A 24695-nucleotide genomic window follows, 5' to 3' on the forward strand; every position below is an offset into this window, starting at 1 on the left:
ATTTTGTAACATTCATTTCAACATAATTTCAGGCTTATCAAAAGGTTGCAAGAATGGTATAAAGAATTCTCAAATAGCATTCATCTAGATTCCTCAAAATTTAATATTCCATTCCATTTGGTTTAGATTCATCCTCTCCCTTTCCCCACCCCTCACCCTCTCACTGTCAAGAAGTCCTCAAGGTTAACGTCCCCAGCAACAGACAAATCCATATTACTTGCTTCCTGCTGGGATAGACTGAGGAAGACACAATACCACTGCTAGATATTCTTGCCAGAAAATACAAAACCTGAATGTAATGAAGGAGAAACACAAAGACCAACTGAGGGAGATTCTGTGAAATAAGCATGCACATCAAATATGCGAATACTTTAGATTTGCTCTGTGAGCTCAATGAAAGTTGTATTTTTGTACTCCCTTAAAAATGCTACTTCTGCTAAATCCAAGACACCAGAAATTCTATTTTTTTTTAAGATTTTATTTATTTATTTGCCAGAGAGAGAGAGAGAGCAAGAGCGAGCACAGGCAGAGTGGCAGGCAGAGGCAGAGGGAGAAGCAGGCTCCCTGCGGAGCAAGGAGCCCGATGTGGGACTCGATTCCAGGATGCTGGGATCATGACCTGAGCCGAAGGCAGCTGCTTAACCAACTGAGCCACCCAGGCGTCCCCAGAAATTCTATTTTTGATGCAACTAATTTTGATAGTGAACTTAATTTGCAAAGATGTTAAGTTTTAGCTTTTGCTTTATTTTTGTTTAAATCAGACAGTTTATGTCTAGTTGTATCAGGCAGGGTCCCAGAAGGAACTGGAAGGCACACTTGAAGGATTTAATGGAAGTGAGTTTAATAAGGGAGCAAATTCTAGGAGGTGTGAGCAGAGTTAGGAAAAAGAATTTAGGGAATCGCCATAGAAAGAGAAGTCCTTACTGCCCATAGACCTGCAAGTGGAAAGTAGGCGAGGCATGTAAACAGAACCTAGCAAGATTTGGTGTACTGAAAGCCAAGGGAGAGGAGCCTGAATAAAGACACAGAGTACTAACTCTCTTACCATTTACCAATCCAAACAAAATACATGAAGCAGGGAACCTAGTGATGCCGTATACAATGGTCCATGTCCCAGAGCCCTGAGCTGGGCAGAGAAGAGTAGACTGTGCATCTGATGGATAGACCAAGAACCCCCAGCTCATGTACCAAACAGCAGATACCTCCATTTCTTTCATTAACACGAGGGAAAATAAATGTATTTATAAAGCGGTCAATAAACCTATGTTGTATAGACTTCCAATTTATATCCTTCAGTAAGAATCAAAACATATCATGACCGGTTCTTTAATAACAGGAACAATTTATATAAAAAACCACTTCCAAATGGGAAAGCTCAAAAGAGAAGAATGTGGCAGGGAGCCTCAGGAAAGAAACAGAAAATATGAAAAAGGGACACAAAAAATGAAACAAAGAAAAGATAATCAAGGGAAAAAGCAATATGAATGATGCCTCCCCAGGATTTCCTATAACCAAAATTATAAGTTCCTATAACCAAAATTATAAGAATAGTTCTGATAAATTCACAAAGAATGGGTCTGTAATATTTTAATAAGAAAGGCTGGAGCCGAGTCCTACTTACACCTCACCATCAAAGTGTGCTGCGAAAGGGGTCAGGAAGTAGCATACTGTCCTGCTGTAGGGACCTCAGTGTCACAGTCAATTAATTAAATGTAACAACAGGCTTTCTAGATATCTCCTTGGGTTACTGGGGGTCTGCTGTTCATTACTATTATATAAATAAGCATTTTTAATACAGTCAGTTTCTTAGGTTGTAAATGCGTATCATGTCACACAAATGTTAATCAAGGGCAAATCCCACAGTGTCACGAGTTCTATAGGTTAGGCAACAGTCTTTATTGGGAAAATGTCCAGTTCAGGAGTGAGCAGCCCAGGAGTCATGCGGGGGTCCGAAACGGCTGGACTTGTGTTAGGTCTGTATTCCAGTGCAAGGATCCCTACCCACTGTGGTTTTCTCCTCTTTGGGGAGCATTGTTAGGAAGGAAACAGAATACAAAAGGTTCAGAATGTCTGGGTTAGAAGTTAGTGACTTCCATTTGGCTGGGAAACCAGTTGCCCGGCCCTGGGGGATGTTGGAACCCACGGGAAGCTGTCACACCCCCATACACCGGGAAAATGAAGCCACCGGTCCCTCATAGTCCCAATAAGCCAAGAGAAGCCCAGGATCACTTTTTGATAAATCTGCTTATTACATCAGATGTGATAATTACATATTTATTCTCTTCCCAAAATCCAGTAATAGCACTTTCAAAACAGAACAGTGTACTACGCAGACTTTTGGTATAATGCCATCTAACATATCTTGTATTCTTCTAAATTATCACAAACCCACAAATGATTATTTTTTTCATGAGTAACATTTTAAAATGTCAAAATTTATTTTAGTCAATATCTTGCTAGGTTTTCTTCATATAATTTTGACAATTCTTACTCTGTGTGTTCTTTTCACTATAAATATTTTTTATACCGTGCTATGCTTAATTTATAGGACAGATGTCCTCACAGAAGCAAACATACCAAAGTTTAGAAAAACATTATATGATTCAGTTCCTTAAAACTGATTGAACAATTACATATGACAAATGCTTTAATGACTATAGGGTTTGGATTATTTTAAATTTCTTCCATATCCAACATTTTAGCAGTAATTTACATATTGTTTCCTCCTTATATAAAATGTTACTAGAACATGTTTTTATTATACCTCCCTAATTATCAGGTGGAGCATTTGATCAGCATTCTCATAGGGACTAGTCAAAATTAATTCCACATTTATTTGTGAAGGGGGAAGATCTTATAAACTGGTATGCCAACCAGAATTATACTGCTTGGCTCTTAGGATCCAAATGTAGACCACAGTGACTAGAGTTGGTGACACTGTATTTTATTATTGGAATTTGCTAAGGGAGTAGAACTTAAATGTTCTCACCAAAAAAACTAATTAATCAGTACATGAAATGATGGATGTGTTAATTAACTAGATGGTTGGAATTCTTTAACGATATATACATCTATCAAATCAACACAATGGACATGTTAAATATCTTATAATTTTCCTTGTCATCTACATCTCGATAAAGCTGACCATTAACAACCGGATGAATGAATGAAGAAAGGAAGTAATAAAATTTTTGTAAACAGAAACAAGCAATATTCCCGGGCTTTATACTTCTTTTCAACTTGAAATTGGGTTATATAAATTGTACATAATGTTAGGTATTCTCTGCTTCCTCTGTTGAGTAGTCCTGTATGTATTTTCCCATGAAAGGCACAGATGCATAAAAAGGCCTGATTTTTCGTAAGAGGAAACAGAGATTTGGAAGTTCTCATCATTCCCAAACAGCTGACTCTGGAAATGGCAACACGCTAGGGTGACTTGGTTATTCACGCACTTGTTTGCACTTCAAAAGGAAAAAAAGAAAAGCCTGTTTGTTTTCTGATACTCAAGAAAATTTTGCATGTGGCTGGATTTGGAGAAATAATCAAAGTAGCACAGCTCATATCCAAGCTGAGGCCACCAGTCACTCTGGGGAGGTTACTGACAAGTGGCCCAGATTTTGCAGTTTATCCAAAAGGGTAGATTGTTCGTTAGACAGAAGCCTCATCAAACATTGGCGTGATATGGTTTACATATGAAAAGCTATATTCTTTACTTAACATTCACAAGTTGCTTATGGATTAATTAGCCCATCTGCCACAACAAATGTGCTCACACTTCTTCTGCATCAATTGCTGAAAAGCCACTACTTTTCTCCTATCCCCTTATCCTTATCAATATAATGGAAAATAACTTATTAGAAACAAGACACTTATTTTTTCATCTCTGTATATTTTTCAACTTAAGTGCTGGGGTATGAGGGAAGCCTTCCCAGAGGATGGCTGGTGATCAGTGTCTCCTTTAGTCATCAGTCCTCCGTTTGCTAGTTCCTCTGAATGTCTTCCGGCTGCTGCAAGTTTGATGTGATTACAGCTACTCCTTCCACTGGCTTCCAGTCACAAATGTAGTTGTTATGAGGATAGTCTTTCTACCCTGGAACTTTTATCATTGGCATCTTCTTTCCTTCCTGGTGTTTTGGCCAATTCTGCTAACCCTTTCAAGGTATAATGCTCTGGATTCTCATTTATCTCAAATCAGGTGGTTCAATCACCTTTGGAGTCCAGTCATCCCATTGTGTGACTGCTAGCCCCTGGTCAGATAGGGATCACGTGCGTCTTTGCAGTTCTATTCTAGTTGTTGCCCTCCAGTTGCTTGGTAGAGGCAGAACCGAACCTATTTTGAACACTTATCAACGTGCCAGATGTTATGGTAACAGAGGGTATTATCTTGTAGACGTTTCGTGTTTATTATGACACCCTAACTTCTCACCTGTGCCTTTCACCAACAGCTTCATGAAGTCTCTTTCTCTATGCCATGCTTTAATCAGATCGCCAGCGTTTTTGAAACCCTTCTGCATGAAAACTTCAAACTCAAGCCCCGCAATGCGTATTTCTCTTTTAATTTTCAAATTACTTCTCTTCCCATCAGTTTTGTTCCCAACTCTTCTTAGGCAGTTTTTCCTCTTGAAAATCAGCTTTCCTGTTATTCTTCTGGCATTTTCCCCCCTCCTTTTACTAGGCACCCAGAACACTTGTGATCTGCACCCATGACTACCTACATTCGGTGGGACACCTTTAACAGAGGGCTTCTCCATCTCCTGTCTCATTTCACAAAACATATAAAAATTGTAGGCAGTTCGTACAAAAGCAAGGTTGAGACAGGGAAGGAGGGATGGGCAGGAGAGGAAGCAAGGAAAGGAGAGAGAGAGAGAATATGATGGAAAAGAAATATAATGATAAGGATAAGGCACCATGAATACCAGACACCATGTTGGTTTAGAGTCTGGCCACTTGGGAAAAATGAGGTTTGGCTATTAATTTATTTGTTAATTTATTTCAAACTTTTTTCTATGGGATTAAAACCTCAGATAGTCTCCCAGTGTTCTTCTTCCTGACTGTAACTGATGATAACTGAGCAAAGCAACTGCCAGAGAACCCCAATTAAGCTATTCTTTTTTGTTATTGTGAAAGGCGTAATTTATAAAATGGTGACCTTTGGGGAGGCTAACAGTATGTTGATGAACTTCAAGTGAAGTGAAAAAAAAAAGTGTTTAGTATCATCAGTGCTTACATTTTCTAAGGGATCACATGGGAGAGTAGAGCCTTTAAAGGTCATAGACTTCTTTACTTTGAGAGATATTAAATAGCTTATGAAAATAGAGGTCAGCTGCATGATAACTGGAAGAAAAGAGCATTCCCAATGGGGAAGTAAGATATTTGAGATTTTATTGACTGTCCTTTTGTAAGATTGTATTTGATGGTCCTTAAAGCAAAAAATGAAATTTACATATAAATGCTATAATTGTAAATGAATGAATGTACGGGTCTTAGAATCAATAGCTATTGATCTTGCTGTGAGAACGCTAATACTGTCTGCATATAGTGAACATTATAATAAGAACTAATTATTTCACAGCCTAAAGTACTCTTTGGTAATCTTTATGTTTCTGCAGAAATTGTTATACGTTTCTGGATTTTGCAGAAATAATCACTAATCAGTGAGGAACTCACTTTTTAAAAATTACTCTTGCTTTGAAAATCACAAAAACAAGTAAGAAACAAAGGAATACCAAGACTACATTGTAGGCAAGGCGCTGAGCCACCTTGAGAAAGAAATAGGATAATGGCATTAGTCTGTCCACTACATAATGACACACAATTTATGCATTAGAAGGATTTAATGTGTGACTGGAAGACACCCTAGCCACAAATTGTTTTTCTCTTTACCTTCAGATATTGTTTGAAGTCCTTCAAAAACGGCACTGTCTTCTTTCATTCTACCCTATTAGGGGTTACTTTAAATGTAAGACTTATAGATTATGACCAAGATTTCTTTTCAGGGTGAGAAGGATGTCAGACTTTGCAGGACTGGATATTCACTAAACTCAAGGGACACCATAAAGCAGAAGCCTGGAGACAAAGGGCAGTTTCTCCCTACCCCATAGATTCTGGCAGAGCAATCTTGTCTACTACTGGATCATCTTCTACAACCCTGGAGTTCTTAAATACTGACCACAGTGTGATACATAAAGAATGAGACCAGGCAAGACGAGAGGCTAGATTTTAGGTTTTGTTTCTCCATTCTTGGATTTCACTTACCATCTGCTGATTACACATCCCCAAGAGAGAAAGTGGTGGCCTCGGCCCAAAGTACCCTAGACCAATAGCTCAAGGAATGAATGACTATGTCCACTGATGTCCCTTGTTCACATACTCCCACATGCCCAAGGTTATCCAGACATTCCAAGGTTGTACCAATACCAAGGCAGCAATAATTGTCAACTTTAGTCCATAGAGAAAAGAATCAGAGTGAGAATGTAAAGATTCATGAGTGTGTGCACACTGGTAGGTAACCATTTGTATTGTCTACTGAAGTTTCTTACTAGTGATCCAAGAACTGTACTGGGACATATTTTGCTGGTGAGGAGACTTAATTGCTCAATTTTTGAAGGCACATTAACTCTTTCAGGGTCCATTGAGTAAATTAGGTCCTCCAGGTCATTAAGCCTGTCTCGACAGGACATGATGATTTCTACCTGGCATTGTATCATTTACCCCCAAATACCCCACACTTGCTCTGAGCACGTTCATATTCTTTGTCTACTCAGGGAGGGAGAATGTGCTCATCTGGATGTCAGCCACTGCTCTCTGACTGCAACTCAGCGACTTTCTTTGCTTCTTCTTAAGTCACCCAAGGGATCCCTAAGGATTTGCTGGTGCATGGCTGTTATCAGAGCCTCCCCAACAGGCAGATGGCTTCATTGTCTAGAAAGAGTGTCATTTCAGGGGTTTTAAGCACAGTATTGTGCCCCTAAGTATCTTTTCCTATTTGCAAAAACCAACATTATTGATTCATCTAGGGTGGGAACTGTGAAGATATTTCAGGATGCTGTAGGCCTTTATTAAAACAACTTCCACGATGGACTCTGTCATCAGGACTGGTTTTAGGGAAATAAACTGACAGCAATGTGAGATCAGTCTGTACTGCCACTGGAAAGGGTGTTTAGAAAATTGTGTGGGTGTCTGGAGTGCCGCAAAGGCTGGAGCACAGCACTGGCTCTTGGTAATTAGGCATGGGAGAGTCTCACAAAAAAAATGATTTTTCTCTCCCAAATGCCAGTAGTTGGCCCTGCTGGGAAGCAGTGACAGAGGCCTACATTCCCTCTCTCTCTGTTATGTCCAGGGCTACTTTGGAGAGTCGTAAATTGGTATAAATTAAAACGGGCAAGGATCCAAAGGAACAGAGTATATTCAGAGATGTTTTAGAGCAGTGCGCCCTTCAAGTGCGTGTAAATCAGCTGGGATCCTGTTCAGACTCAGCAGGCCTGGGTTGGGTCAGGGATTCTGCATTTCTAGTAATCTCTTATGCTCGTGCTTATGTTGCTGGTCCACAGATCACACTTTGAACAGCCAAGATTTACAATAAAATGTATGGTAATATGGTCTTGATTTTATGACAATAACGTGGTCTTGGATTTAAAAACAATTAATATGAAAGGAACTGGACGATACCCACAAAATCAGATATCAAGCCAGTCAAACTTTGATTAAATATTGAAAATTCCACAAAGAGATGGATAGAACATTTTTTTAAAAAGATATACTTAACATTTCTACCTATCTGAAGGTTTGGGTGAACATTCTCTGAGGCCGATGTGTGATTCAAATTTTGTAATCTTTACTAATGATCCTGACAGTATCCTAACGAATGAACCAAGAAGGAGTTGTTTTCCTAATCTTCCTCACTTCTGAGTATTGGTGAAAAGTTCAATAAATGTCTGTGTCCAATTAAATAATGCTTTGCAAACTTCGTATGAGAGCGGGTGTTTAAACTTAGCCTCCCACCTTTTCTTAACCTAGGATGACAGCCTCTCTGTTCTTTTCTCTGCAATGAGCAATGTCCTTGTATCTTCACAGGTCAATGGGAAGGATCTCTCAAAAGCCACCCATGAAGAGGCAGTGGAAGCTTTTCGAAATGCCAAGGAGCCCATTGTGGTCCAGGTGCTAAGACGAACACCTCTCAGTAAACCAGCCTATGGAACGGCCCCAGCAGTGCAGCTCATGGACGCTAGCACTCAGACAGACATCACCTTCGAGCACATCATGGCTCTGGCAAAACTTCGGCCGCCTACCCCTCCAGTGCCAGACATCTGTCCTTTCCTGCTCTCAGACAGGTATTTTTTTTTCCTGTCATTTTCCCCAAAGCCCTATTTGTTTTCATTCAGCATTCCAAGTAGGTGTTGGAGAGAATCAGTCACACTAGCAAGCTGACCATTTTAGAGACAGGCTCTCAGTTCTCTTTGGAAAACGTCTCCATCGTGTCTATATCCAATTAGATCCCAGCTGGCCCTGTGAGTGACTTTCCCTGACCCACACAGTTGCTTCACGTAAGGAATCATGCTTGCTGCGGAGCAATGAACAATTCTGGCTCTGATTAGTTCATCTTCATATTTCCAGCCATCAAAAACCTCATGCGACTCGTGAGTACCGGTCAGGGAAATAGCTTTTCTCACCAAAGCTGCCAAAAACCTTATTAAGACTGACACAGAAGTGGCGTGTTGGCACTCTGTTCTCCTCTGTGGGTCGCCTCTCTCTCTTTTCCTCTTGCTTTTCTCTTCTTTAAAGGAAAAGCTAGGAAATTAATTTAATTAAAGTGCAATTCTCCGAAGAAAGCAATTACCCAATATATTGAGATGTCAACAAAAGATTCTGACTGTCAGTGAGTAAGTATAAGGGCTGTGAAATCAGAATCTATTAAAGGAATATCTTTCCCCAATTTTTTACCTCATTTAAAGACAGGTCGAGAGATTTTATTCAAATAATCTTACTTGTACAGTCTTATTTTATGAGGAAGTATGGTTTGCCCCATACATTTTGCTCTGTGCACTATGCAGCAAATATTCAAACATTGGAGAGTTTGATTTATAAGAACAATGGTCTCTTGAGGCTGCATTTTCATTGCCTACTGCAATCCATTCTGCACTCTGTAAAACAGATCTGATCACTTCCCTGCTCTTTAGTGGCTTCTGTTAGGTTTGTGTCAGTGGTCCACAGGTGTGCGTTAGAATCACCTGGGAATTTTAAAAAGGCGTATCAATGCAATGCCTGAATCTTACCTCAGACCAATCAAAAAGGAGTTTTTAGAGTGAGCCCCAAGCACCAAATCTTTCTGCCGAAATCTCCCTAGGCAATTTTAAGGTACAGTCATGTTTTGGAAGCCACTCCTTGAAACTTCAAGTTCCAGGAGGGCAAGGACGCTTTTTATCTTGCTTCATACTCTATCCAAGCAACCACTACTTATCAAATAGCCCCCTTTATCTGGCACTGGAAGTAGGTGCTGGGCATGCAACTGGGAATGAAAATAAAGTCACCACCTACCTTCTAGAGGAGGAGAAAAAGAATACACAGGCAAACAAAGACTGAATATTAATAAGTGCTCCCTGACGCAGAGGAAACTTCCAATAAACACTCTCTTGAACGAGTAACAGCTAACATTTATTAACTAATTTGGCATGTTTTTGGTAACATTACAAGTGGTCTACATTTATGAACCCACTTAGTCCTCACAACAGTCTTCAGAGGGAGTGCATTGTACTATTACCATCACAGATGAGGGAAGATGTTAAGTAATTTGGCCGAGGTCACATTGGAAGGAAGTGATAGGGCCGGGCTTCTGAGCCTAAGAGGTCCCACCCCACTACCGACTCTCTAAACAGATAACCTATGTCGCTCTCCGTAAGTCCTGCAGACCTTAGCGAAAAGGCAACCTCTTCTAGCAAACTTCCTAGAACTGCAGTAGGGACATCCCCCCTCCCATCTGCTCTCATATTTCCCCTGAAGTCTCACATTTCACATTTGACATTCCCACCTTTCTGCTCTACCCTGTGCACAAGGCAAGGACTGGATTTGGTGTACCTACAGATTTCTAGCCCTCAGCAGAGGGCCTCGCATCTGGTAGACAATAAATGTTTATTGAATGAATAAGGTGTTCCTTGTGGCAGGACTCCCTTCTAACCAACTGAAAGACAAGAGAAACCCATTAGTTTTCCAAAGCAGCAAGCTTAATGGTTTACCAGCCCAAATGGGTTTTCAGAGCCAGTCTAAATTTAAGCAAGGACAGTTTGCCTGTTAGACCAGCAAGCAAAATGTTCCATGTACCGCTTTTGCTGTTAGGGTTCACGTTGATTAGCCCTATGTGGAGATGACAGCCATAGAGAGCAGTGAGAAGAGATGGTAGAATGTTGATATTGAGGGTGTGAGGACCCCAGGGTGCGTCTCTTGTGCACCTTTGGGCTAAAGATAAGGATACGGTTTATACTACTAACTCCAGTCTTTCGGTAATGTCCACCCTGGTAGAGCTTGGAGATCGCATCTGCCACCAGCTTGCTTAATTGCACTGAGTCGTTTTCACTAACTTCTAGAAATAGAGATGCCCTCCTGTCCTTTGCCTTTAAACTATACTTGACCTTCACATGGTCTAAAGTATAGGATCTATATCATAGCATATAGCAATTTTAAAGCACTTCTATAAATGACTCACAACATTTTTCTGAAGTGAGATAAATAAAATTTATGTACAATGCTCCAGGTCCCCCTCATTTCCTTTAATCCTCTCTGAATTTTTGGAAGGGATTATGAAACCCTATGGCTTATAGGAATTTCAAGCGAGGTGTCACCATGAATGCTGATTAATATTTGTGCACGGGCCCTCTATCAAGGAGGGAAAAATGTGGGTTGTGAGGGAGAACAAGGAAGCAGGTCTTAAGGATTGAGGGCAAGGCAAGTATGTTTTACAATCTGAAAAACGGGTGCTTTTGAAATCAGATTTCAAAAAACAGTTTGGAGCTGTGCATTAGGAAACCCCTCTTTGTGTAGACTGTGGTTTCAGAAGCCACACACCCAGGTACGGAGCAAGTCACATTTGGTGGAATGGAAGCAGGCCAGGGAGTATCCCGCACCATGGCTCGTCAGAGATTTCACATCAGACTCTTTGGAGTGCAGTTCTGGCTATGGGCTCTTCCTCTTAGTATTCTCTCAGAAAATCAAATTGACGGACCCCATGGAGTGGAGAGAGAAAGCAATCGCTTTTTGCGAGCTTCCAGCTCACTCAAAGCCTGGATTGCTACAGGTCTTATGGCAAAGCAGAGAAAACAAGTGAAATTCTAAAATCAGTTTTAATCTTGAAAACAACCCTTTTGATCCATTTCTATCATCTCGCTACATTCCCCACAGCTGCCATTCTCTTCATCCAATGGAGCATGAGTTTTATGAGGACAATGAGTATCTTTCCAGCTTGCCTGCTGATGCAGACAGAGCAGAGGACTTTGAATATGAGGTAAGATCGTTTTCACACCACTTCACATTTCTTCGTGAAGTTATGGTCGAGGGGTTTTGCACAACAAGAAAAATTTAACTATTACTGGGAGAAATATTTTGTCTATTACATATTGAGGGTAAGTTCTTTTACCTATTGTTTGTTTGGGCTGTTTGTGTCTAGTATTTTAAATATACTGGAGAACATTTTTATAATATAAGCTTGAAAATAATTTGCTTGCATTTTTGTTGATTTTCATACTTAGTATTATGGCAGCCACATTTTTTTCTTTTTACTGTAATGAGGTAATTTCCAAGTAGAGTTTGAAAAAAAATTATATTTAAAATCAAGATTGTACTTCTGTTTTCATTCATTGGTATTTTGGTTTTAGTTGACAAACTAAATTGTTTTATATTAGGTATATTTTCTTTCACTTATTCAACATTCTCTTTATTTGTGACTCAAGTATATGCCATAAAAAGTAGTTTCACTGACTTTCTAGAAAGAGGAATGGTCTAATGCCCTTTTATTGTTTAGCCTTAACACCATATATGGTAGAGTACCTAGACTGTGATATATAATAATTCCAAAAGCCCATCGATTAATTATTTAAAAGGTTTCACAAAAGTTAAAGGATTTATCCTAATATTTCCTCTTCTGCTGCCGTCTATAAATCTTTGAAAGGTTTCAGACCACTCTGACATTTGGAAATAAAGTAGATTGGGAAGGTAAAGAAGCTTTGGTAAACAGGTAGAGAACCCATGATTATCTGCCCTTTTAATGCTTTAGATGATGTCATACAAGTTCAGCAAAATGTTCTTTTCCGTTTTACAACCTGGAAATCCTGAAATCTCTTCCCTTAGGAGGATCTGAAATCAAATAAGGCCGATTCCGTGAAGCTCACCCAAAGCAAATAGACGTTTATTTGAAATCTTCGCCCCGCAAAAGTCATTGCTGGGGATTACCGAAATCATTTGTGTGATGATACCTAGCATCTGAGTAGATGGTTTCAGCGTTGTTGTTGTTGTTCCTACTAATTTTTCATCCCTTTTCCATTAAGTTGATTGAAAAGTTTTATTTTATAAATCTATTCAAGGACTGGTATGCACTGAAATATCCATTAAGTTTTGTCTTCTCATGAAAAACAAATTACAAAATTGAGTCACTTACCCAAATAATTCAAAATTAAATGATGTTTTCCTTTCAGCTAATGAATACTTTGGGTTTAGGGACTGGATTTACCTAGCTCACTTCAGCTTTTTATTTAGTTTGTGCCTTCAAGCTTTATTAAAAATAAATCTGTATTCGGAGGGAGGGCATGGAAGAAAAACTTGCTTAGGCTAGCGGGTTAACAGTAAAAATTATGTTAATTAATTAACATATCATTGAATATTCCAGTGCAGACAGATTTCCTTACCTTTCTGTAGGGCTCACTGTAGCTGAAGCACATCCTCTTTTTTGAACAATATAAATCCCTAATAGATGCCAGCCTCAGTATGATGACAGTGGTAAATGCTCAGACAGGTCCTCTGTAGCCTGTATTCTCAACTAATCACAGCATCATAGTCATTAATTTGCTGTCAGCTGTGATTCTCTTGCCGAAGGTGTCTTTCTGAGTGATTGAAATAAGAATGTTCCTGTGAAATTTAAATAAGGAAGACGTTACTGTGACAGGCTTCAATCACGAGAAAGGATGCATTGAAAGCATGGTACAAGGTAAAACAGAGGGGCGGAGGTATGGGGGAATATCCCAAGGATCATTTACCAGGTTTCGGAGAGAATAATGGTTCTACCTAGCACTCCTCAGTCTGTCCCGGTTAGGAGGCAGACTGGCACGCATCATCCCTCACGGCTGTGTGAGATGAGATGGTAAAATCTAGTCCCCTGCTGTCAGCCTTGCTGATGATTGTGGATGCCACATTAAGTGGGGAGATGTTGAAATCACAGCCCCATCTTCTGCCCTGTTATACTTAGACGCATACCAGTCAAGTGCCTCTGTGACCAGCTAAGATGACCTCAGCTCCCTCAGAGCTCTGAGGATGCAGTGGTCGAGCCCCTTCCAGGACTGCTTCTGTGCCTCTTAGAGAAGATTACAGGAAACAGGTCTAATGGCTAAAGAGAGAACTTCATCTCAAAAAAAGAGAAGATTTCTCCTCAACCTAGACACGAACGCACATCAGCAGGCTGTCGAAGAAGTTGAGGAAGGTTCCCTTTCCATCTGCTCCCATTGGTTTCTACCTTCAGTGTTAATGAGCACTGAAAATAGGCCAGGCTCTTATCTAAGTATGCGATGGAAGAAGCCTCTGCAGGAGCAGCTTAACCTGCAGGGAAACGGGAAAGACACAGCCTGTTCCGGGATGGGCAGGGCTAACGGAGAGCAACTGCGTGGGTAGCGGAGAAAGGAAACGCATGGTGTTGGGACAGGGTCTTGCTGTCTTATGCAAGGAAGTCGGGGAAGGCCTCTCTCATAGGAAACTTAAGGAAAGTAAGAGAGCAGCCACGTGGGAAGGGCAAGTACAAAGGACCAGAAGCGGAAGCATGCCCTGTGTGCTTAAGGAACAGCAGAGGCCAGTGCCCTAGCAACCTGGACAAGGAGGAGAAGCCAGAGAGAGGAGGGGCTTATCTTGAGGCACCTTTCACTTCTCCCATGAGGACGGGAAGTTGCTGTAGAAGAGCTGAAACCCTTGCAAGATTCCTCTGGTTGCCAGAATGAATCTGACAGTTGCAGGAGGATGGGGGCACTGAGGGGGTGGGGAGTCGTGTTGGGCATAGGAAGCAAAGGCTGCAGCGGCATAGTCAGGTAAGCCAAGGTGGATGCCCGGGGATGGTGAGGCAGAAAGGGCTGAGGCATGGTCTGGAAGGACAGCATCCATCCCTGGGCACAGGGTTTTGCCTAAATGTCCGTGTTTCCATCATTTGCCTCCAGGCTGCAATGAGATTTGGGCTACAGATTTGGGCTAAAAATGGGATTTTCCTTCTGACTTTTTAAAAAACAAAATACCATAGGCCGAAGGGAAACACAGCTTCTGGCATCCACTGGAACTAGCATAATAAACCCACTCTTTAAAAGACAGGAAGTGCATAGAACTACATTTCTGAACTTGCTAAAATGCCAACTGTGTAACTGTAGAGGCCCCTTTGTAAAGACCTACTTGCTATGGACTCAGTGAACCAAAGCTGATCTGTCTATCTTGTGCCTACATATTTAGGGACTTTGAGTGCCTGGATTATTGACCCAATAGACCAAAACAGATCTGACTATCTTGTAAATACATATTTAGGGACTTTTTAACATGCAGATTATTGCATTGATGGACTGTAACAGCTCCCTTCAGAGCCATGATAGGCAGCAAATGCTTCTTTGGAGATATTATAGTCAGCATGTCAATGTTATGGTGACTCTGGTGCGTTAGGGATCTCTATGAAATTTTAATGACACCCATATCTCACCATGGCCTATCACCACTTTGCCTAGGAAAATTATTTGACTGGCTTTAAAATTTCCTCACTGTGCTACAGAAAAGTCTCAGAGGACCAGTCTGCATTAAAAGACTCATAGCTTTAAGTGTGTTCTCTTCTATAAATGATGGCCCTTGTTCTCCAATTAAAAATGATAAAGGATTTTAATTTTATTTGTGAGAGAAATAATAAAAATATCAAAATTTAAATAATGCACCCATCCTAAGAGTCAGGGTGCCCCATACCACTGAAATACTACTGAGGATTAAGCGTCTTCTCTTCTTTATTTTCAACTTTGTGCACTTTTTTCCTAGAGCCAGCTAAAGGTTGAAATAAATCATAAATAGCCCTTAGCAACTCAGAGGCAGATCTCAAATCCAGCCTCTACCAGAAATAATTTAAAGGGAAAGGCTTCAAGAAATATAGAGCCCTTTCACCCAACCCCTAATAAAGATATGTTTGCCCCTGCTCGAGTGCAAGGAAGATGCTGAATTTTCTGCAGCATTTACCATTAACTCTCAAAAGTCAATGTGCTAGAGAAGAGTCAGAGAAGTAATATTAGACTAATAGTAAAGTCCAACATTTTGACAGCATAAAACATCAGGTTAGCCAAGACAAGCAAATAATTTAAGTAGCACTTCGAAATCTGGTGGTTTTCATCACCTAGAAATGCCACTCAAAACATTTCTACTCCTCCTCCTGAGATCAGGCTAAATACCCAAGAATCTGAATTAAGTGTACATTGAGTTTCCCTTCTGAATACGTGGTCATCAGAATAAGAAGGAATTTAGAAGTTGGCTTGAAGAGGTGTTAAAAGTAGAAGGGTGAAGAGGACAAGTGTATGTCAGGGTTCTGTGTATATATCAACTGAAAACCAAACCCAGGCTCCTATGTAGAAATAGGAAAAAACATTTAGCACATTAACTAGGTTCTTCTAGACAATTCTTATGCAAAGTGTAATAAATCCTGTGCTATGCTGAGAAAGGTCATTTTGCAAAATTTGTTTTCCAGACCTGGATCCCTATGAATAGGTGCATAATATTTGTGACAATCTGAGTAGATAATCTCTCTTGTACATAGTTAAAAAAAAGAGAATTATGAATCAAGAATATGGTCATTCAAAAAATAACAAGAGGATAAATATTAACTAGATTTTGGTCATATTTTTCAAGCAGCTTCATGACTGTGAAGCAAACTTGGGGAAAAATTCATGTGTGTGTGTAGAACTTGGTGGCTCCTTTCTAGGCTGTGAGGGCAGAGAACTTATCTGTCTGTCTGTCTGTCATCGATCACATCACCCATTTCATAGTGGGTGCTCATATTTGGTGAATGAACAAAGGAGGGTTCCTGTTGTCTGCATGGACCAACTTTTGAGCAATGCAGTCCCTTTGGACCTTTTCGTACAAGGGAATTGGAAAGGAACCTGGGACCACCATGCAGTTACAACAGATATCCTCTCTCTTTCTCATAGGTATATATTCCTTTTTTATTAAGTTCATACCTCTCTGCAATGTCTCCCTCTTTGCTGCACCCCCACCCCCAGTCTCTGGAAACCATCTTTTGACTCTGATCCTCTGTTTCTGTGAGTTTGACTTGTTTTTTCTTTTTTTAGATTCCACATAAAATAATAGTGTGCAAATTTATCTTTCTCTGACTTCTTTCACTTAGCTTAATGCTCTCAAGATCCATCTCTGTTGTGGCAAATGGCAGGATTTCCTTCTTACACACACACACACACACACACACACACCACATCTGCTTTATCTATTCATCCACTGACAGATACTTAGTTGTTTCCATATCTTGGCTATTGCAAATAGAGATATATTTTTTTTAATGTCAAGGGTTCTCTAATCCAAGCATCATTGTTGTTTCAGTTCAGCACTTCTAAAGAAAGGTCCAGGAGAATGAGGAGAGAGATAAGAAATGAAATAGAATTTTAATGGTCTCCATGTAAATTCATTCCTGCCGATTATTATAAGAATCTCATACTTGATATGAGTTTGATATATTCCCTAATCCACCCCAGTACTTCCTTTATAACTTCCTCTCCAAGGGATCATCCCCAAATTTATGAAACACAACCATGGACAGAGAACTGAGAGCCTCCCAAAGTAGCCAACCCTGACTCTGATGGTCTCTGGGAAATGTGTCAAGGAGTTTGAAAACCAATGCTGGAAAGAATATGTTTGGTGTGAGACATAATTTATAAAGAGATGGTAATATTATCCATATGTGCATTGGATATTAGGGAAAAGAGACAATAGCGCATAGAGTGTGAAAGTGTAGCATTTTCAGAATTATTTTGATTCACTGTGTGCTTTATATTTCACCAGTCCCTTTTATTCCACTTGTTAGTCACATTTTAGAATTATTAATGAAATATATGAAATAATTTTATACCACTTACCACTGGGGCGATAAAATCATCCGTTAAAAAAAATCACCTTAATAGGTTTCATTCTTGTGGGAAATTTATTGAATTGAAAACCGACCTAGATGAAGTGTGAAAATATTTTTATTACTTGAACATTTAAGATAAGATGGTATGCTATCAGAGTCGGCTCACTGAAGTATCTATTCATGACACCACCATTTCCTCAAGTTCTAGCAGATGAAAATCTCAGTCATGGAAGGCAACCCAGAAGCTGTCATGTAGTGGGGATTGTGTTTCTAGACTCTCTGGGGCACGTTTCTCCTTCATATCACCGGTGCTTCCTCCCTTGTGTAGGAGAGTATCTCTAGGTTCTTCCTTGGTCTCCTGGGCTCCATCCCCTAGCCTCTGCAGTTCATCCATTCACCAATTCCTGCCAGACCAGCCGTTCTCAAACAGAGTTCTCACTGGGTCGCTCCCCCATTCATCATTTTGTATGACTCTACTCCTTGTGTTAACTCTAATTGTGTTAATTCTCTGCCTGGCAGGAAAGGTCCTTCATACTCTGCCACCCCTCTACTTTTTCAGGCATCTTGGGGTCAAACTCTGCAATACTCAGAGAAAGCTGGGTACTTTCCTTCCTCTACACCTTCACCGATGAGATTTCCGCCCCTCAAATGCTTTCCTCACACTGTCCCACCACAGAACTACCATATCACATTCTATAATTTCTTTTTTGCATTATGTCTCGGGTCATAGTTATTTATGTACATATCTTTTTCTTCTAAATAGTTTGTCTTCTTTAAAGAAGACACTTCTTTTCTTTTCTTTAAAGAAGACACTTCTTTAAAGAAGACACTTTAAAGAAACCACTTCCAAGCATCTTTATATCACTGGGAGAGCCTACCTTCCACATACCTTAGCACACAGAGGGCATATAGAAATATTTGCTTGAGGAATGAATAAATTACTGACATTGCTGCTACTGTTCTTATTTGTAAGTATCCTGAACACAAATACAAAGAGGTGAAATGGTGGGGAAAGGGGAGAAGACAGCTGACAAAAATAGAAATTTGAAATAAAGTATGAAAGTCTTTGATTTTCTCTTAATATTTCAATTAACAGTCTAATAATTGGAATAAATGATTTTAAACATACACTCATGCCAGACTATAAAAAAAGAAAATTTGGATTTCGTGTTTTTGTTGCCATTCTAACAAGAATATCCATGTTTTACTTCACACTTAGAAGCTGGAGAACCCTACTAAACAGACAAGCTGACTTACATAGGTAAAGAATGACTGGAATTCAACTCCCTGGTAGGATAACCATACATTCTGGTATGCCCTAAGCTATCCCCATGTATGGCTAAGTTCCACTTTAATTATGAGTAGCACCATCTTTCTTTCATCTTCAAAAATGTCCTACCTACATACTACATTATAGACTTGACTTAGTTTCAGAACTTGAACCTTAGTTGAGGCTGAAACTTTGTAATGAAACTTTATATAATCCTAAAATTCCAAGCAGAGGTAACTCAGAATTTCTTAATTTGAAAACCCATGTTTATAAAATTGAAGGATTTTCCTAAGTTGTGATTTTCTATTAAAAAAAAAAAAAGTTCTCCCTAAATAGTGACTAGAAAGAAATAGCCATCAAAATTGTTGTAATTCTTTTAGATTTCTTCCTGGAAGAAATGATATTAGGGCACCTGGGTAGTTCAGTGAGTTAAGCAGCTGCCTTTAGCTCAGGTCATGGTCTTAGAGTCCTGGGATCAAGCCCCATGTAAGTCTGTCAGTCTCCCTGCTCGGGGGAGTCTGCTTCTCTCTCTCCCTCTGCCTCTCCCACCAGCTTTTGCACTTTCTCTCTCTTTCTCTCTCTTGCTCTCTCTCTCAAATGAATAAATAAAGTCTTAAAAAAATGAGATTAATATTATTGTTAATTTGTTCATGTAATTTCATAAAATAAATATAAAGCCCATTATCTTTTACCTCACTGATTATGAGAACACTAAACTTTATTTCCTCAGAAAACAATGAAAAGCAAATTTAACCTTCCAAGTTGGTTATTAAAATACTAGAAACCTAGATATAAGATGAAGATTACTTCCACTACATATATGAATTTTATCAAAATCCTGACATCCAATTTTTGTTCAAAGATACTCATGATACACATTCAGATGATTGCTTTGCATTACTAAAAGGTGTTAGAGGTCGTGTTTAAGGTGAAAATTTGCGTGTTAAATCATATTCCCCAATATCTCCTATTCTGCTTTCAGAGAACTATTTTCAAAGGGGCATAGAATGGAGAGCTGTCTTTTCACTATAAAGCAAATTCCAGATAAGGATTCCAATGTTCCCTCCAGAGGCAATATAATCAAGTTGAATATGTCCAAACAAGGAATGTGGTCCCAGTTCTAGCTCTGTCTCTTAAAGCCTCCACTTACCTCCTGAATCATAGCATCTTCACATGTGAGCTCCATGGGGATACCAATAATATTTGGAATGATTTGTCTCATCTGGTCTGCCCATGTAACTCACTTGAGCAAAATGAGACAAACCCATAGTCAGATCCTTAAAATTTTACAAATATTTTATCATTTCAGTCCTATCAACCCCCATCTTTTAGATTTTTATAGAGAGTGTACACACTTAAGGACACACATTGGTCTATGTCTAGTACCATACTTTACCAATGGGTAGAAAGTAGCACACCTCTCCATATTATCTCTGACTTTAGCTTTAGTGTTTGGAACCAGCTGACCCATAAATATTTGCCAAGGTGAAATGGCAGTTACAGGCTGTAGGCACTATAAATTATTTTATTTAAACACAATATTTATTTTTTTAATTAGAAAAATATAGAAAACAATCCCAGTTTAGCTTTTTTCCCACCAAATTACTGTCTTTGAAAAAATTTTGGAATCTTTAAAGAGCATGTTGCAAATGGCAGGATTTCCTTCTTTTCATGGCTGAATAGTATTCCATTGGGGGTGTATATCACATTTTTTTATCCATTCATCCATCAATGGATGCTTACATTGTTTCTGTGTGTTGCTATTGTGAATAAGATTGCAATGAACATGGGAGTCCTGATATCTCTTCAATATCTTGTATTCATTTACTTTGGATATATATACCCAGAGCATGATTGCTGGACTGGGTAGTTCTTTTTCTTAAATTTTTGGAGGAACCTCCACTGTGTTTCTCATAGTGGCTGTACCCATTTCCATCCCCACCAACAGTGCACTAGGGTTTCCTTTTCTCCACTCCCTCACTAACACACTTGTTAGGTTATATGTTTTTAGGAGGTTATTCATGTGTCTTCTAGGTTATCCATTTTGTTGGTGTATGATGGTTCATAACAATCTCATGATCCCTTGTATATCTGTGGTCTCAGTTATGATGTTTCCTCTTCCGTATCTGATTTTCTTTATCTGAGACTTCACTCTTTTTTTTCTTAGTCTAGCTAAAGGTTTACCAATTTTCCTCATCTTAAAAAATCAGCTATTTTCATCTGTTATTTCTGTTGTTTTTCTGATCTCTATTTATTTCTGCTAAGAAAATGGCTAACTTTGGTCTCAGGTTGTTCTTTTTCTAGTTCCTTGAGGTGTAAAATTAGAGTGTTTATTTGAGTTCTTTATTTTCTTAATGTAGGCATTCATCACTCTAACTTCCTTCTTAGGACTACTTTTGTTGCATTCCATAAGTTTTGCCATGTTGTATCTTCATTTTCTTTTTTTTTTTTTTCCAATAAATTTTTTATTTTCCTTTTGGTTTGTCTTTGACCACTGATTATTTAGGAGTGTGTTTTTAAGTTTCCACATATGTGTGAATTTTGCAACTTCCTCCTGTTATTAATTTCTGGTTTCATACAACTGTGATCAGAAAAGATACTTAATATGATATCAGTCTTCTAAATGTTCTAAACTTGTTTTTTAAATTAATGTATAATATATCCTGAGGAATATTCTGTGTATGTTTGAGAAAAAAGTGCTACTGTTGGATCAGATGTTCTGTATATGTGTGTTAAGTCCATTTGCCCTAAAGTATATTTGAAGTCCAATGTTTCTTTACTGGTTTTCAGCATTTCAATATTTCCTTACTTATTTTCAGTGTTTCCTTATTAGTTTCTTATTAATGATCTACCCATTGTCAAAAGTGGGGTGTTGAAGTCTGGATTACTGTATTGTTGTCTGTTTCTCCCTTCAGACGTGTAAATATTTGCTTAATATATTTATGCTTTAATGACGAGTACATATTAAATTTACAATTATAATATTCTGTTGATGAATTGACTGCTTTATTGTTATATAATGACTTTCTTTGTCTGTTGTTACAGATTTTGACATAAAGTCCATTTTATGAGCTATAATTATAGCTACTCCTGATCTCTTTTAGTTTCCACCTGCATAGATTATCTTTTTCCATCCTCTACTCTGTGCCTAAATGTGTTCTTAAAGCTGAAGTGAGTCTCTTGTAGGCAGAATATATTATAGTTGAGTCTCTTGCTTTTTAATCTAGCCAGCCACTGTCTGCCTTTTGATTGGAAAATTAATCCATTTACATTTAGAGTAATTATGGATAGGTAAGGATTTAGTAATGTCATTTTGTTAATTGTATTCTGACAGTCTTAGAGTCCTCTTATTCCTTCTTCCTCTCTTGCTGACTTCCTTTGTGAACTGATGAATTGACTTTGTGGTAGAGGTAGAAATGAGAACAAAGAGACAAAAATGTTTCCTAGCTAAATATTTGACAAACATAAGATTTTATACTTATTCTCATAAATAAATAAGCACTGGGTCTCAGTTTCTAATCTCTGCACCCTCTTCCATTGCCTTATTGTATTATTATTGCTTGTTCCCACTTTGGGCTCCCCTATAAATCTCTGATATTCTTCAGTGTGGAGGACCTTATCTTATGCATCTTTGTCTTCCAAGTACCAAGCATATAGTGGACTTATTGCAACAATAACTAAATTTTAAATATACTTTCAGGCTAGCAAATGAAAGGCTTATATGACTAAGGTTTAGAGTTACAGCTCTTTAGATGTTAATCATCTTTTCATCTAGTTGTTTTCTTTCTCAAATGAAATACTAAGGAAAATAAAACTTTTTCTGGTTAGAATTGGAACTTACTATTTACTGTTCTAATAAGCATACCTAAACATATCACATAGACACACACACACACATAGTCACAAAGCCTCTGACTTTGTCTTTTCATTGGCTAGTAGGGTGTTTAGAATGTGGTGATGAAGCAAATAAATATTTTGGCCGATTTTAAACCCAGAGAAAAATGTCAATTATAATAATGATGTTTACAGATGAAGCACTGGACAGCAGTATTTTTAAAAACAACAAAAAATATCTACACGCATAGTCATTATAAATGGAAGAGATTGAGATAATGCAAAAATGAATGGCACAAAGTTGATAATCACTTTAATTGAACTGAGATATGATACTTAACTATATAATTGGATTTTAAATGACCATATTTCATCTCTTAGTACAAGACATTTAAGGCAATATGTGTTTGTACTTGGTTGATGCAAGTTATAGAGTCCATTATTTCAGAAGCCAGGCCTAATTGTGAGTTGAAGTTCTACAGCAGAAATTATTCATCAGCCAAAGTTTAAAATTTGATCAGTCCTAGAAATACTCTTACCTGTATTTTTATTTCATTGTCCTTGCCTTCTTGTAGATACTCCCTTTTTATATTTCTACTTGTTTTTCAATAGCCAAACCTTGAAAGTTAAATCTGTAACTTTTTTTCTTTGTTCTGAAAAACACATTGAAACCATTTGCTCTTTCACTTTCCTGAGACCAGGTTTTAAAGTCTGGAGTCCACCCAGGAGGAAATGAAGGCTTCTATAGGAAGCAGTAACAAAAGGGGGATTGCCATAAATAGCTTATTTTTAAGAAGTGTGCACTTTAGAAGTAAGAGCTCCCTTTTCAAATGTAAAAGGATATTAGTATTCAGATAATAATAATAGATATTGGAGGTAGAACTTTAAAATAAAAATAGATAAACACATTTAGATAAAGAACAATTAAGTGGTATTTGGACAGAAGAGAATTAAGATTAAGAGAACTTTGACATGATGGAATTTGAACCACAAGAAGACCTTAGAAGCACAGCTGATTACTTGACAAAGGAAACTGAAGCCCATAAAGGTTAAAAGACTCACGTACATAGCTAATTAGTAGCAGATACTAGACATGAATTTCTTCTTTTTCATAAAAAAAATGTATGATTATAAAAATAGTAGATGTTCATTATTTTATTTTCTTATTCAAATTCCCCCTTGGCATGTAACTGAGTAGGTGTTCTTTCCTAGAGTGTATAATCGTCAAGAGTATATAATATTTCACCTTCTCTTATAAACAAACTAAAATTAATATGTCCTATAAAGTGTGATTGCCTGTGATTTGTCTTATGAGAGAGGTCTAAAACCCCTGAATAACCTTTAGAAGGATAGTTTGTTTTCCAGAGGATGTTTATGAGTAATCAAAGGATCCATGGACAGCTGTTGAGCCTTTTTGCAGCCAGGAAGTTGATAATCCTTAAAGAACTTTTCTTTCTTTGACTTAAACATAATACCTGCCAAATAAAGACAGTTGGGAATCCTTTTAAACAAAAGTTTTGAATATGCTTTAGGAACATAAATGAACAAAGTAGTTGGGAAATTTAAAAGAAAACTGTGATTCCATGACTGGGGATATCACTAACTGGTCCCAGTTGGGAAGGATTTAATAGGCTTCCTATTTGCCTTGTACAGAAACTAATATTTCTCCAAAATGAAAGCAAAAGGGACTTATAACTTTGGTTTCTGTCCTTCAGATAACCCAGAGTTTCCTATTACTTACTTTCTTCCGTGTTGACTTGAAGGTTTAAATTTCCAAATGCTATGATTTAGAATTTTTCTACCTTAAATATTTTTAGTAATAAAATCTCATGCAATAAATCTGTTGTGGGATGGATAAACAAGTTCAAAGACATAGAGCAATTCATAGAGGTTTTAGCACATGTGGATATTCAATTAGTTTTACTATCTGACGCTCATAGGAGGAAGTACATTAATACCACTTTTTCAAAAACGAGACTGGCTATTCCAGATTCTGGTTCTATTATTTATGTGTGTCAAAAAGAAAGAAAGCCATACGTTTTCTCAAGGACTTTTCTCAGGTCCAGAGATATTACTTTTATAATCATTTCCTGTCATTTTTCTTAGTGATCTTGAACACATGCATAACGGTATAGTAGCCATATAACAAAGTGTAGGCTTCCGTAATATAATAATGCTGACGGATCCATACCTGTTGGATATCAGATTGCTCAACTGAAAAAAGTTCTAGAACATTTTCTGGCACCCAAAGTATTTTGT

General features: G+C 38.3%; 1 protein-coding gene across 4 annotated transcripts in view; it reads left to right on the forward strand.

Moving 5' to 3' along the window:
• The window catches only part of PDZRN4 (PDZ domain containing ring finger 4), a 352510-nt gene that overhangs the window by 281309 nt on the left and 46506 nt on the right, over positions 1–24695 (forward strand). For all 4 annotated transcript variants that reach the window (XM_032347824.1, XM_032347825.1, XM_032347826.1 and 1 more), the window contains 2 exons: positions 8074–8330; positions 11389–11491. In XM_032347824.1, coding sequence (XP_032203715.1) covers positions 8074–8330; positions 11389–11491 — 360 coding nt within the window. The remainder of the gene's footprint in view (positions 1–8073; positions 8331–11388; positions 11492–24695) is intronic.

This window comes from Mustela erminea, chromosome 6 (assembly GCF_009829155.1).
Source record: "Mustela erminea isolate mMusErm1 chromosome 6, mMusErm1.Pri, whole genome shotgun sequence".
Classification (NCBI taxonomy): domain Eukaryota; kingdom Metazoa; phylum Chordata; class Mammalia; order Carnivora; family Mustelidae; genus Mustela; species Mustela erminea.